This window comes from Piliocolobus tephrosceles, chromosome Y (genome assembly GCF_002776525.5).
Source record: "Piliocolobus tephrosceles isolate RC106 chromosome Y, ASM277652v3, whole genome shotgun sequence".
Taxonomy (NCBI): Eukaryota; Metazoa; Chordata; class Mammalia; order Primates; family Cercopithecidae; genus Piliocolobus; species Piliocolobus tephrosceles.
In genome coordinates, this window is record NC_045456.1 from 1338671 (window position 1) to 1354566 (window position 15896).

The window sequence follows — 15896 nt, forward strand, 5'->3', positions numbered from 1 at the left end:
ACATTTTTTTTTTTTTTTTTTTTTTTTTTTTTTTGAGATGGAGTCTGGCTCTGTCGCCCAGGCTGGAGTGCAGTGGCCGGATCTCAGTTCGCTGCAAGCTCCGCCTCCCAGGTTCACGCCATTCTCCTGCCTCAGCCTCCCGAGGAGCTGGGACTACAGGCGCCTGCCACCTCGCCTGGCTAGTTTTTTGTATTTTTTTTTTAGTAGAGACGGGGTTTCACTGTGTTAGCCAGGATGGTCTCGATCTCCTGACCTCGTGATCCGCCCGTCTCGGCCTCCCAAAGTGCTGAGATGACAGGCTTGAGCCACCGCGCCCGGCCAGGTTTCTACATTTTAAACAGAACAACACATTGGTAAATTAAGGAATGCCCTAAATACAGTATAACCGGATGATATCAAGGCATCGCTAAATATCTCATGGTCTCCTTGCAGGCAAAATGGAGAATTTGAATCATAGTTCCATGGAGTTTATCCAAAATAGAACAACTAGACCAAAAATCTATTAGTCAGTGAACTGAATGGCACTTAACAAAAGACTCACTGCTTAGAAGTTTCTCCCTGAATATTTATGTTCAATAGATAAACCTGGAAGGGTATCTCCAAAGGATAAGCAAATTGGCTGATTCCAGTTCCCTTTATTTGAGAATGTCCATTAATAATCCCCCCAAAATAATAAAACTAAAAAACAAACTTATCTTAATCCAGTCTGTCACTGATGGACATTTGGGTTGATTCCAAGTCTTTGCTATTGTGGATTAAGCAAATGTGGCACATATACACCATGGAATACTATGCAGCCATAAAAAAGGATGAGTTCGTGTCCTTTGTAGGGACATGGATGCAGCTGGAAACCATCATTCTCAGCAAACTACCGCAAGAACAGAAAACCAAACACCGCATGTTCTCACTCACAGGTGGGAATTGAACAATGAGATCACTTGGACACAGGAAGGGGAACATCACACACTGGGGCCTATTGTGAGGAGGGGGGAATGGGGAGGGATAGCATTAAGAGATATACCTAATGTAAATGACGAGTAAATGGGTGCAGCACACCAACATGGCACATGTATACATATGTAACAAACCTGCTCATTGTGTACATGTACCCTAGAACTTAAAGTATAATAGTAAAAAAACAAACTTATCAAGTTATGAATGATACACAGATAGAAACAGCAGTTGATACACTGAATGAAACAGGTGACATTTTTAAAGGTTGTCTGAGATGCCATTCTAAGGAATTAGTCCTAAATTTAGGGAGAAGGCATTATGAAAAAGATGTTAATCATAGTAATAGCTATAACAACACAACCTAAATATGCAACTATGGAGAAATGTTTAAGTAGTATCTCCTGTGCCACCACTAGAAGAATATGTAATAATAGTGAATATTCTTGTTTGTTTGTTTGTTTTGTTTTTTGAGATAGAATCTCACTCTGTCGCCCAGGTTGGAGTACAGCGGCATAATCTCAGCTCACTGCAACCTCCGCCTCCCAGGTTCAAGTGATTCTCCTGCTTCAGCCTCCCAAGTAGCTGGGATTACAGGTGCCCGCCACCACACCCGGCTAATTTTTTGTGTTTTCAGTAGAGACGGGGTTTCACCATGTTGCCCAGGCTAGTCTTAAACTCCTGACCTCAAGTGATCCACCCACCTTGGCCTCCCACAGTGCTGGAATTACAAGTGTGGGCCACCGCGCCCAGCCAATAGTGAATATGCAATAATACAAGAAATGCTTATAATAAATGTTAAGAGAAAAAAGAAGAACTCAAATTTTTATAAACATCATTGTTCAAGAACGCCTTTCAAAGCCTATGTATGGGAAAAAAGTCAAGGTGATACATCAAAATGTTAGCAGCAGTTATGTCTGGGTAATGGAACGAGAATATTTTTTTGTCTTTCTACTGTTGCACTTCATTTTCCAGATTTTTAAAATGAGTATAGATTTTTAAAACGATAATAAATACATAGGAGGTCCAGAAATATATTTTTTGAAAGCCAGAGCCATGAACCAAAACAACTAAATGGATTTTAATAAGAATAAATGTGAAGTTCTGGGATGAGGAGTTTTTTTTTGTTTGTTTGTCAAGTTTAGGACTAGAGCAACAGGGCTTAACAACAGCTCCTATGAGGGGGAAAAAAAGACCTAGAAATTAACTGACTAGAAATTCATTATGAGCCAACAGTGAATGGCTGAGGGGAAAAGATAGCCATAATATAAACTTTGGATTTCTTAATATAATTCGTATGCAAGACAAAGGCAGTAATAATTTCCCATTGTGCTGTGTGAGTTACACTATACCCAGAATATTGTGTACAACCTTGAACTTAAGCTTCTAAAAGAGATATTGAAAACTGGAGAGCAGCCAGCAGGATGAGGTATCAGAACCATACCTTAGAGCAGTGGTTCTCATACTTGGGCCGCATCAGAATCACCAGCAGGACTTATTAAAGTACAGATTCCTGGGGCCTCTTCCAGAGTTACTGATTCTATAGATGTGGGATAGAGCCAAAAATCTGTATTTTTAGCTAGTCCTAGGTGATGGCGATGCCTTTGGGCTGGGGACCACACTTTGAGACCCACTGGCACTGCAGATAAAAGCACAGACTGTGAAACCAGATCGCTAGGGAGGGAATCCCAGCTCTTCTACCTACTAGCTGTGTGACTTTGGGTAAGTTTGCTCACCCTCTCTGTGCTTCAGTTTCCTCATCTGTATTGAAAAAAATAAAAGTACCTACCTCATACAGATATTATGGCATTGAGGCAGCTAATATTTGTGAAGCATTTAGAACATCCAGTCTGACTGTAATGTTGGTTAATTTAATTTGAGAAACACTAAAGGTGTTGTATCTGAAAGAGAAAAAACAGCTGGGCGTGGTGGCTCACGCCTGTAATCCCAGCACTTTGGGAGGCTGAGGCAGGTGGATTACTTGAGGTCAGGAACTCAAGACCAACCTGGCCAACATAGCAAAACCCCATCTCTACTAAAAACACAAAAATTAGCCGGGCATGGTGGCGCACACCTGTGGTCCCAGCTACTCGGGAGGCTGAGACGGGAGAATCGCTTGAACCCAGGAGACAGGGGTTGCAGTGAGCCAAGATTGCACCACTGCACTCTAGCCTGGGCCACAGAGCGAGACTGTCTTGAAAAAAGTAAATAAAATAAAATAAAATAAAGAAAAAAAGAAAACATTTAAACATCTTCAAACGTTGGAAGGGCTTTTATGTGGAAGACTTAACCTGAGTAGTTCCTGGGGACAGATGTGGAGTCAAGGGGCAGAAATGACCAAGAAAGAGCCTTTGGATCTCTCTCAAGAAGGGCTCTTTAGCAGAGACAGAAACGGTAGAGTAGGTGGCCTGGCTGGATTCTGGGTGCCCTAGTACTCACTCAGGGGACCCACCGGTGAGAAATGGTGAAAAGGGGACTCCAGTGAGAGGTAAGACAATAACTTAACGAACATTATACCCTTCTATTAACACAGACTTGGCATAAGGAAATATTCACTTGTAATCACCTAGAGCTCTCAAAGCACAGGCCCCAGACCAGAAGCATCAGAATCGCCTGAGAACTTGTCAGAAATGCAAATATCCAGGCTCACCTCAGCCCTACTGAATCAGAAATTCTAGGGGCGGGGCTGGCAATTGGTGTTGTAACAAGCCCTTCAGATGGTACTGATGCATGCTCAAGTGCGAGAATGAATGACCTAAAGCATCCCCTTAAATGACATTTACATGAGGCTCTAGAGCATGGAAACTCACTCCGATAAGATACCACATGTACTATGCCTTTAATAAATATACGTTGGCTGGGTGTGGCAGTGGCTCACACTGTAATCCCAGCACTTGAGGAGGCTGTAGCTGGCAGATCAGTTGAGGCCAAGAGTTTGAGACCAGCCTGGGCAACATAGTGAGATCCCATCTCTACAAAAAAAATTAAAAGAAGCCACTTAGCTTGATGTGGGGGCACACACCTATAGTTCCAGATACTCAGAAGGCTAAGGTGGGTGGATCGCTTGAGCCCAGGAGTTTAAGGCTGCAGTGAGCTACGACTGTAACACTGCACTCCAGCCTGGGCAACGGAGCAAGACTTTAACTCGAAAAAATAAATAAATATATGCATCAAACTCCCACTTATACCAGATATTTACTTTTGTGTTTAAAATATCACAATGACAATACTGAATTTGTTCAAAACCACAAAATCCAAAATCCAGAGAAAAGCAATGCATCCCCTCCAACACCCTCTCAGCAGGGGCTGCTCACAAATATCCCTCCTCTCACCATCTGGTCCAGCCAAATCCTCCCCTCCCAGAGGTACAGCCGTTTGGACCAAATGGCTGACAACTTGGGGAGCCTTTCTCACGCTCCAGGCATTCTTCTAAGTACTTTAGGCATACTGGCTCTTTTAATCCTCATGACAAATCTTCTGAGATAGGGACCAATATCCTCAGTTTACGGACGTGAAAACTGAGGGTGGAAGAAGTTAAGTAATTTCCCAAGGGTCATACAGCCAATAAGGTGTAGAAGTTGGCCTGGAAACTAGGCAGTCTCTTACCTGTCTATTCTCCTGACCTCTATACTGTACTTCCTGTTGAGGCCAGTGAGAGGAAAGAGATACAAGTATGAAGGCCGCCATCTTGGCCTGCATGTGTGTGAGAGAGACTGAGAGACATGGAGCCAGAGAGAAGGGACAAGCTCGAGAAGGTGGCACATGGGAGGGAGCCACAGCCCCCAGTTTCCATGTTGGTCTACCAGTCACTGTCCCTGGTGAGCCCTGGAGTGGATGCCAGATGCAGGGTGACTGCATTCTTGAGCGGTTATGCAAATATGCTAGAATCTGTAACTGGAAAGGTCAGAAGACAGTTTGATGAAAGCCCTTCCCTTTGTTTTCTCCTACAAAACAATTTAAAATGCACAGTGAGGTGAAGCAGGAGTGAAGGTACCAAGGGGAAGTGACAGCCAGATGTGGAGTTGGGATTAGTAAGGAAGGAAGAGGAAGACTTGCCACAAGGCTGCAAGACAGGGTGTGGGAACAACACAGAGGCAGAGAAAAAGGGGCAGAGTAGGTACTTCCCAAGTAAGGCGCCCTCACATGTCATGTTTGGGCTCAGCAAAAGCCTCCTCCCCTAGACTCCCAGGACCACTTTGCATCTCCATCACATTACCTAATACTTCTCTAGGTCAGCCCTGCATCCGTGGCCTCCTGTGCTCTCCTAGGAGCCTGAAGGCCCCCGCAGAAAAGGGACTGCGGCTGCTCATCTCTGAGTCCAAATCCTGGCTTGGCACCTGGCATGCTGTTGGTGTGCTAGAAATGTTTGTGGCATTGAGCCTGCTGAAGCGGTGCTAGTAACCAGACTCGGTGAAATTTGCTGTTGCCTTACAGGCAAGGAAGCATTAGGAAAGCGTATACCCCCAGGGGCTGTGTCCTAGTTGGGAATCCCCCAGAAACAGACTCTAAGACAAGGATTCAAGTGTGAGCAGTTCATTTGGGCAGCAAAAGAAACACTGGTAGGAGAAAGAGGAAATATGTAGAGAAAGAAAGGCAGTCAGCAACGAGTATCTTAGCTAGTATAAGAGCTCTAGCCCACTGGAAAAGCTCCCAGGGCCCGTGTGGAACATGCACTAGAGGGATGAGGGAGCGGGGGCCACACAGAACAACTCCAATCAATTGTTGGGTGAGGACTTCTGAGGAAGGTGTGGCCATTCCCCATCCTTTGGGCCCTCTTTATGAGTAGCAAAGCAGGCTGTAGCAGGGAGAGAATGCTCTTCGCCAAAATGCAGGTGGCTGCAGTTGGAAGTCAGGCAGGTGTGCTGTGAAGTGGTAAGGACAAGGCAGGGGTTCCCAATCTTTTTCATGCAGCAGAATCACCAGGTAAAACACAAGACACTGAGCCCTACTCCCAGAGCTCAGCAGGTAGGGATGCAAAAATGTGCATCTCTAATGAGTTCCCAGGGACCACTGCTGCTACTGGTCTGGAATCACACCTTGAGAACCACCAGGCTCGGGATATACCTGGGAGAAATCCAGTACCTAGGCCTGGTAGAGCTTAGAAACCAAGCCAAAGAAGTGAGCTACACCTCTGTTTTGCCCTCTGCAAGAAAACTCTCCCCACCTCACTCAAAGCCTGTGTGTGGGAGTTAAATGCCAATAAACTTAGGACCATGCAGCCGACTTCCGTGCACCTGCTGTGGCCAAGGTTAAGGCCACTCCCTCACAGCACCGTTAGGATGCCACCTCCCTGTGAGTCCCATCCTGCTATTTTTCTTTGGATGTGAGCTGACAAACGTAGGTCCCGGGGCAAAGAGCACAAAGAAACAAATAATCCCGAAGGGATCCAGCTTTCGGTTATATAGTCAAATCCAGCTGGAGATAAGCCAAGCTCAGGAAGTTGCTCCTCCTGATCTGACGCTTTCCTGCCAGGCCTCAGTCAGAATCCTGATGTAGCGACCTTGAGATCCTCCTCTTCTACTCTGGCAAGGGCAAATCCTCCAGAAGACACCCCTAAAATCATTATTTTATCACCTGACAGTCATTCAACAGCTGTGGTCTCCAGAAAAATAACAGATGCCCTGTCCTGTGCTGCTTATTTACAATAAGAGCACATGCTTGCAGGGAACAGGGGGTGCTTATTTCACAATACTGAATTTCCACTTGAAACCTACACCATCAGTTTCACTATACAAAAACCACTCATGACCTCTTAAGAGATGAGCAGGACAAGGCAGGGAGACACAGATAACAAATTTACCCTTCTCGGGAGCAGAGGCGTCCTCATTCATCTTTTACAGTGATCACCCCTAGCAAAGAGTACGACAAAGCCACATCCACACACTTCCATTTTGAGACGAGGTCACTGCTACAAAAGCCAAGGTATTAGGCCTCAGAGCACTGCAGCTTTCTGTACCTGCCCGGTTCAGGAGGTCGGTCACTACGGAATGCTGAGGTTAACACTTCTTAGGAGGCTCTGCAATTAGCTGCGGTCCAGAGCTTCATGGTGAAGGAAAGAAAAGCTTCTCCCTTTCACAAATCAGAACATTTTTCCAGCTTTCCCAGTGGGTTGCCAAGTGACTCAGCATTGGCCCAGTGTGGGCACTATTATTGATGAGAAATCTTCCGCCTGGGTGATATACTGCATACAACACATGCCCAAAGAACAGTGCCAAGTCATACCAGGAAGAGCAGGGGAGTTATTCACCTCCACTTCAAATGCAGGCAAATCCTTTCTTAATGCAGGGGCTACTACTCAGTATCAGAAAGACAAAGCCCTAAGATAGTGAGAGATTTCCATCTAAGATTCAAGGAATTATTAGGCAGAGTCTCTCCTTTATTGTTGACTATTAGAAGGCAATCAAATCGAGGACAGCAGAGAAAAAGGGCAAGAAAAAAATTTTTTTTCAAAAACAACCCCGGAGTAGAAAGCTGCATAAAAGCTTTCAATGCCGCAAGTGTTCTTTGTGAGCACCACGAGCTCCACCCAGAGGTCATTTTCAGAACTGCATGTTCATTTAATTTTGGAAAAAAAAAAAAAGTTATATCTTCTGGGGGTCCCGGGAAGGACCCACTTCAGAGAACTGCTGAAATTGCTTCGACAACATCCATCTTTCTTGCATTTCATTAAGGAAACTTCTCTGAACTCTGAAATGCAAGATATAGTCAGGGAACTTTGTGAGATCCAATTTGCCTTTGATATTTGCACCTGTCGTGGAACTAGCAGAGTTCCTGGCAGGTTGAACTCAACTCAAAGAAAGTAGAGTGTTCAAAGAGCGCTTTTAGAAGAAAAACTGACAGCTCTCATTGAAATAAAATAGAAGACTGGAGAGCAACTCGGGAGGCAAACAGGAACATGTCTAATATTAGAAGAACTGAGAATAGTCCTGCTTCAAGAAGGACCCATGGGCCACTTGCCGAGAAGGGCCAACTGTGAGGCACCCACTCCCTTATGCAACTCAGAAGAACTCCCTGAGGCAACTGCAATCCATACTGCTCAAAGAACTGACTTCCCAGAACATTCCCCTGGCATCCAGCTATTCAGAACACATTACCCCCAACACGCATACATACACATACACTCCACCCCACCCTCCACCCCGGTGGTCCTGTACTAATTCATGCAAGCACCTATTCAGTCCATGTGAGGTCAGGCGAGGATAAAGAGCCCTTAATACACTAAGCGCTCAACTGCCCAGGGCAAGACACATCCTGTTCCACAGCTAGCTTGTGGTAACAAGCTAGCTCAGCAAATAAATGAAGCCTTCATAAAACAACAATATGTTGGTGTTGAAAGTTGTCTACTATCTGGAGAGTTTCCCATCACAGCCCATGTGCTCTTGCCTTCATCAGCTTGTGCCTTATGTGACTGAAGACAGCTTTGACAGATTTTCGAAGGGGAAACAAAAAATCAAAACTACCCTTTGTCTTCCTCCAACACTGCCTTGCCACCTACCATTCCAGTTCTTCCTTCATTATAAACACTGAACAAACAGCCTTTCCACATCTATTGACAAAAGTATCTATGGCGATGTTTATCCATCTCCAGTACCATGAGTTTAAAGCACTAGAAAATATCCTTGCTAAACCTCTACGTGTTCTCATTTCAACAAGGTTAAGCATTCCCAGAATGCTGTCCCCTTTGTTTCTTGACCATAAGGCAAAAGTATTTGTGCTCAGTATGACTCAATATGACTCCAAGCAGCGTTTTCCCAGACCTGCCTAGTGATAACAATCACCTGGAGCCTGGCTAAACTGACAGATGTTCAGCCTGCATCCATGCTCCATTAACCCAGGCCTTGCTGGGAAGGGGCCCAGAAAGCCAGAGCGTCCAGGCAACCCAGGTGATTGCGATACTCAGGAAGCTTTCAAAAATACCTCTAGATACAAGAAACGCTCCTCATTTCAGAATCTCTCAGCTGCAGAGTAGCATCCATCAAGAGTCTAGCAGGTGTGCTCTACCCACTTGAATTCCAGCTCTATCAGAATCTCTCGAATTCAAAATGCGTCCCCTTCATTCATTTATTCAGAGACGGAGTCTCACTCTGTCAACCAGGCTGGAGTGCAGTGGCACGATCTCAACTCGCTGCAACCTCTACCTCCCAGCCTCAAGCAATTCTCCCGCCTCAGCCTCCCGAGTAGCTGGGACTACAGACGCATACCACCACGCCCAACTAATTTTTTGTATTTTTAGTAGAGATGGGGTTTCGCCATGTTGGACAGACTGGTCTCAAACTCCTGACCTCAAGTGATCCACCTGCCTCAGCCTCCCAGTGTCCTGGGATTACAGGCATGAGCCAGTGCGTCCAGCCCATTTTCTACTTCTAAACAGCATGGCTGTCAATACTTTTCTCCTTTATTCCCTTATTGTGTTGCACAGTATCAGAAAATTTTACAAGGCCCAAGAAGTGTCCACTTGTATTAGGAAATACTTTTGTAGTCCTAAGCAATGGTAGAACACTGGTCTGCAGTTTAGAAGTATACCATTTGGGTCATTTGTGCCAAATGATGGGTCAGGGAGGAGATATGCTTGGTTACAGGAAAGGATTTGCCCCAGGACATTTGCACGCATCATGCACAGAGCAGAAGGACATGTGGCCAATATGGGTTTTCTTCTTCTTGGTGTCTTAGGGGCTCTTCTTCCAGCTGCTCCCTGTGACTCCCCACTGCTCTGCATTCTGCCATATCCAGTGATGGTTTATGACACAATTCAGCAGGCAGCAAGCCATGTGCCTCTTACAGACGGCAATTAGGAGAAAGGAAAGGCAGAATTACAAGGTATTTGAAAATGCAGTTCGAAAAATTCCGGTATTATTTTCTCTTACCTCCTGGTGAAAAAAAAAAATCTATGTATTCATCCAAAAGTAGACAGCTAACTCTGGGGTCATTCAGAGTCAACAGTTCAGTCAATATAAAAACCAACTATACAGTCAATGTCAAGCATGAAAATCCATTAAACCAGAAGTCTTATTGTTTTCATCAAAAGGAATCCTTACCTTTTCTTTGGCTTTCCTTTTCGTTCCTGCATCCATCCACTCATTTTCTTTCTCTAGCATGTCAATAAAGGCCCAGCGAACGCCCTCAATCAATTCCTCCATCTACAAGAAAATACCCAAAGAGGGAACGTCAAAGCCAAGAAGTTTCAGTTGAGGTTTTCTGGAACAAAATTGGCTTGCATGAGAAATGACTCAATACTCAACATGGTAAGTAAGGGGTTCCTTCAGCTTGACTCCATGCTCTGGTAACACTTCTTTTTCCAGGAAAATTCCCTTTTCTCCACCACTAAAATATAACTAACCAGGCCCAGCACGGTGGCTCATGCCTGTAATCCCAACACTTTGGGAGGCCGAGGCAGGTGGATCACTTGAGCCCAGGAGTTCGAGACCAGCACGGGCAACATGGTGAAACCCCATCTCTACCAAAAATATAAAAATTAGCTGGGCATGGTGGCTCATGCCTGTAATCACAGGACTTTGAGGCTGAGGTGAACAGATCACTTGGGCCCAGGGGTTCAAGACCAACATGGGCAACATGACAAAACCCCATCTCTACAAAAAATATAAAAATTAGCTAGGTGTAGTGGCAAATGCCTGTAGTCTCAGTCACTCAGGAAGCTGAGGTGGGAGGATTGCTTGAGCCCAAGAGGTAGAGGTTGTAGTGAGCCATGACCGCACCACTGTACTCCAGCCTGGGCAACAAAGCAAGACCCTGTCTCCGAAAAAAAAAAAATAATAAGATGATAACCATTTCTTTCCATGAGAATAATGTGATGGCCCAGCCATAAAATGAATTATACAGGTATACAGGGATGGGAATTCACCGTAGATTATGACAAACCAATAACTCACCTGTCTGTAGCTACTAAACTGGTTCATCCTTATCAAAGTACCAACTAATTTTAATCATTTAATAAAGGACTGAGAGAGACAGGCAAAGGCATGGGCTGTGCATTTCAGATAGGTATTGCAGAAGAAAGTGAACAGTTGAAAGAGATAACTGTTAACACAGAGAAACGGGCAGGGAGAGTTAGCACCCCAAAGGACACTTCACCAATATGAATCACACGTATGTCAGGACCCCAGTTCTTTCCAAATTGAGTTCCGTGGGTTAAAATAAATGTTCGGCTGTGCTATATCATCTTCCTACTCTCCTCTCTACTCCTTGGCAGCTCAGAAAAGTCTTGTTATTTCAAATTTAAAAGGGTAGGTATAGGCCAGGGGCAGTGGCTCACCCCTATAATCTCAGGACTTTGGGAGGCCGAAGTGGGAGGATTACTTGAGGCCAGGAGTTCAAGACCAGCCTGGGCAACACAAGAAGCCCTCATCTCTATAAAAACAAAATTATTTTTAAAAAGCTGGGCATGGTGGCGCCTGCACCTGTAGTCCTAGCAACTCAGGAGGCTGAGGCAGGAAGATCACTTGAGCTCAGGAGTTTGAGGCTGCAGTGAGCTATGATGGCACTACTATACTTCAGCCTGGGTGACAGAGTGAGACCTAGTCTCTAAAAAAATAATGAAATTAGATGGTAGGCCTAAAGAGGACTGCTACAGAAAGGTGGTCTTCTGAAAGACCTATTGCAAAGCATTTGAACAGTGAGGCCACACTCACAGTGAGGATGTGTGTGCCTGGCTTTGCTGCCAGTGTCTGTGGACCAAAAGAGAGGACTGGAGGCAAGGAACTGCTGACGTGTCACATTAGAGGCCACCTGCAGCAGTGTGAGGAGGCCCTGCCTGTTCATGGATACGAACCCCTCAAAATCCAGTTGTCTTGCAGAGACACTTTGGCTTTCTCAACGGGACACCCAAGAAAGAAAAAATACTGGGTTTGGCCCCAGAATGAACTTTTCCATTTGAGAGTATGATGTTGTAAATCAATTGTTAACATTAATTCTAGAAGAAAAGATGTTGAAATGTTTCCTTGGTTCTATGATAGTCAGCACTAAGCTTAAAATAATGTTTTCTTGTTTAATAAGTTTTCAGCTATGTTTTCAGTTCAATAACAGTTGTGAGGGAACCAGAGCTAGAAATCAGTGGGCTGGGTTCCATCATATGTAAATAAGAACAAACAGCAGATGGAAGAGGGTCGGAGGAGCTTCACAGCTATTTCTTCCCAACTTGGCAAAAAACATTAAAAGAAGAGAAACTTCAACTTGGGATAAAACACAAACTGTTAGAAGAGCAAAGAGCAAAAGGTCCTTTAAAACTCATTAAGTCAGTGGTTCTTAACTTTGCGCATTAGAATCTTTGGAGGAACTTTAAAAAAATACCGACAGCTGGGCGTAGTCACTGACGCCTGTGATCCCAGCACTTTGGGAGGCCAAGGTGGGCGAATCACTTGAGGTCAGGAGTTCAAGACCAGCCTGGCCAACATGGTGAAACCCTGTTTCTACTAAAAATACAAAAAAATAGCTGGGTGTAGTGGCGGGCACCTGTAATTCCAGCTACTTGGGAGGCTGAGGCAGGAGAATCGCTGGAATCTGGGAGACGGAGGTTTCAGTGAGCTGAGATCGCACCACTGCACTCCAGTCTGGGTGACAGAGCGAGACTCCATCTCAAATGAAAAAAAAAAAAAAAAAAATACTGACAAAAAAATTTCTAAATAAAATAAAAAATCCTGAGACCTGGGCATCGGGATGCTAGTATCATTGTTCTGAGGTCCAGCCTGGGCACTGGGAGGGTTTAAAAAGTTCCCCAGGTAATTCTAATGTGCAGTCAGGGCTGGGACCCACTGGACCAGGGGAAACCATTTATTTGACAGATAAGGAAACTAAGGATCAAGGAGTCTATGATCTGCTCAAGCTCATACAGCTAATGAGGACCAAAGCCAGGACCTGACCAAAGAACTAAAATAACAGTAGAGAGCTCAGAGCCTCTAGTAGAAACAGAGGATTCCTCCCAAAATCAGAGGGAAATGCCAGGGAGTAAAAGGGAATCAACTGAGACATGCAGAAGTCACCATTTCAAACAGAAGACCCACATCAGGAGGATATTAAAATGACAAGGAAATCTCCAGGAACTAGATCTTTTGCCTATTGGCACGCCTAAGTCTTTTTTTTTTTTTTTTTTTTTTTGAGACGGAGTCTGACTCTGTCGTCCAGGCTGGAGTGCAGTGACGCGATCTTGGCTCACTACTCACTGCAACCTCCACCTCCCAGGTTCAAGCGATTCTCCTGCCTCAGCCTCCCAAGCAGCTGGGATCACAGACATGCACCACCATGCCAGCTAACTTTTGTGTATTTTTAGTAGAGACAGGATTTCACCATATTGCCCAGGCTGGTCTTTAACCCCTGAGCTCAGATGATCCACCCGCCTCAGCCTCCCAAAGTACTGGGATTACAGGCATGAGCCACCATGCCTGGCCCGAAGTCTTTAGGACCTCACCATGTAGCAACATGCATTGGCTGGCCCATCATGTTCGCAGAGAAAAATAAATTATATCTTCCCAAATTAGGGAGGGGCAATGGGGAGGGAAAGAAGTGGGTGGACTCAAAGGAGAGATGTAGTGACCAAACCAATGGAAACAGGTAATTCATTTTATGTGGGAAAGTGAGGAAAGTAGAGTCAGATTCATTCCTAGGCTTCAGAAAGGTATGGGCAACCACCGCCATTCAATAAGACTGAGAAAGCTGGAAGAAAAAGAGGGATGGGGACAGAAGCCAAACTAGTGGGATGAAGAGTGTATGGGAAGCGAAGACAGCAAGTCTGCTCAAATTAATTGAGTTTGTCTATGAAAGAGAAAAAGCAAAGATAGGAGAGAAGGAGATGTAGGGTTAAGGGAAGGGTCTGAGGGTTTGGCGTTTGGGTTTCATGCATATGCTTGCTGATGCTGCTCCTACTGTTTTTGTTGTTGTTGAACAGCTGCGAGATTTGACTATGTTTAAATACCAATAGAAAGGATCCAGCGAAAAGGAAGAGACTGAAAATATGGGACAAAGAAAGCCATGAGTGGTGTCTCAGAGAGCAAAAGAGGTGATGGGATCCAGAGACTATATGGAAGGATTCACCTTATACATGAGACAGACTTATGAGAGAAGACTAAAATGATAGACAGGCATGCAGAGGAATCTAAAGATTAGACGTAGAAGGTTGAGAGTCCTGGTATAAAGGTGGGTCTTTTCTCCATGAAATAGGATTGAGACCTTCTGCTTAAAGGGAGGTTTCTCTAAAAAGTTCTATTTCTTCATACATGGCTATGTGCATCCTGGCAGCATGAACATATTACCAGGAAGAGAGGTACAGTAGTAGCCCCTTATTCATGATTTTGCTTTCCGTAGTTTCAGTTACCTGTGGGCAACTGTGGTCTGAAAATATTAAATGGAAAATTCCAGAAATAAACAACTCACAAGTTTTAAATTGCACACCATTCTGATTAGTGTGATGAAGTTTCACGCCATCCCAACCTGTCTGGCCCGGGATGTGAATCACCCTTCATTTGTCCAGCATCTCCACCCTGTATGTACCCACCCAATAGTCACTTGCTAGGTATCTTGGTTATCAGACAGATCATAGGAAGTACAAGCATGAGTTCAGTACCATAAGATACTTTGAGAGAAAGAGAGACCACATTCACAGAACTTTTATTACAGTATATCGTTCTATTTTACAGTATATCATTTCTATTACAGCATAATTGTTCTATTTTATTATTAGTTATTGGTGTTAATCTCTTACTGTGCCTACTTTATGAATTAAACTTTATGATAGTTATATATGTGTAGGAAAAATATAGTATATACAGAGTTTGGTACTATCTCCAGTCTCATCCACTGGGCTGGGCGGCGGGGTCTTGTAAAGTATGTGTCTCAGATAAGGGGGAATTACTATATATACAGATAGGGACAAAGAGGACAATAAAAGGTTCCCTCTCAATACCTTGGCCAGGATGTAGCAATAATAGAAAGCACCCAATAAATAATAAAAGATTGAACATGTCCAAAGAAAATATTTATTTGGGATAAGGTATACAAAAGCAAAACATTTTATTATGTTTTAAAATAAATTAATTCGTCAAAAAAATAAGCACTCTCCAAGCTAAAAAGATCTTTGGCAAATTTTGGAATTTGTGGATTCCTATGATGAATCTTAAGGTCATTTTGCTCCTGTTCTCTTTGGGGCATTTTTATGGAGTATGTGGTTATTATTAAAATGGGGCTGAGTGTTTCCAGATACTTCTCTCTAAGCAGCTTGGTTTCACAGGACCCTCCCCATCCAGCATCTCCTAGGCGTTAAAATGGCTATCAAATTCATTAAAATTTAATGCATTTTGAAAAGATTTTCAGGACGGGCACAGTGGCTCACGTCTGTAATCCCAGCACTTTGGGACGCTGAGGCGGGTGGATCACCTGAGGTCAGGAGTTCGAGACCAGCCTGACCAACATGGTGAAACTCCATCTCTACTAAATACAAAAAAAGAAATTAGCCAGGCGTGGTGGCACATGCCTGTAACCTCAACTACTTGGGAGGCCGAGACAGGAGAATCGCTTGAACCCAGGAAGCGGAGGTTGCAGTGAGCCGAGATTGCACCACAGCACTCCAGCCTGGGCGACAGAGCAAGACTCCATGTCTAAATAAATAAATAAGAAAAGGTTTTTAAAGTTCTTTGTCTGCAACCCGTTGATTGGCATTCTAAATGAAAATAAAAAGAGGCAAAAAAGATTTCAGCCCACTGCCAGAGTGAAAAATGACAAATAGTTTATTCACATGCCACTTCCTTCCTCCTCTGCCTTTTCTTCCACCTCCTCCCCTGCCACCACCACCTCTGTCTTCCCTGAATCCACACTTCGGTAACTCACTCTCTTTGTGGCTGTCTCACATTTGTCAAAACGTGGGTAAATCACTTTTTGTTTTCCCGTGAGCCTCAGCTGCTCTTTGCCCTTGTCTTCTCTGGCACCTCCATTCCCCACAACAT

The 15896-nt window shown here is 44.4% G+C and overlaps 1 protein-coding gene across 2 annotated transcripts in view; it reads right to left on the minus strand.

Annotated features, from left to right (window-relative positions):
• Positions 1 to 15896, minus strand: part of PHEX (phosphate regulating endopeptidase homolog X-linked) — a 227905-nt gene that overhangs the window by 112062 nt on the left and 99947 nt on the right. For both annotated transcript variants that reach the window (XM_026451889.2, XM_026451888.2), the window contains exon 12: positions 9987 to 10088. In XM_026451889.2, the coding sequence (XP_026307674.1) occupies positions 9987 to 10088 (102 nt within the window). The remainder of the gene's footprint in view (positions 1 to 9986; positions 10089 to 15896) is intronic.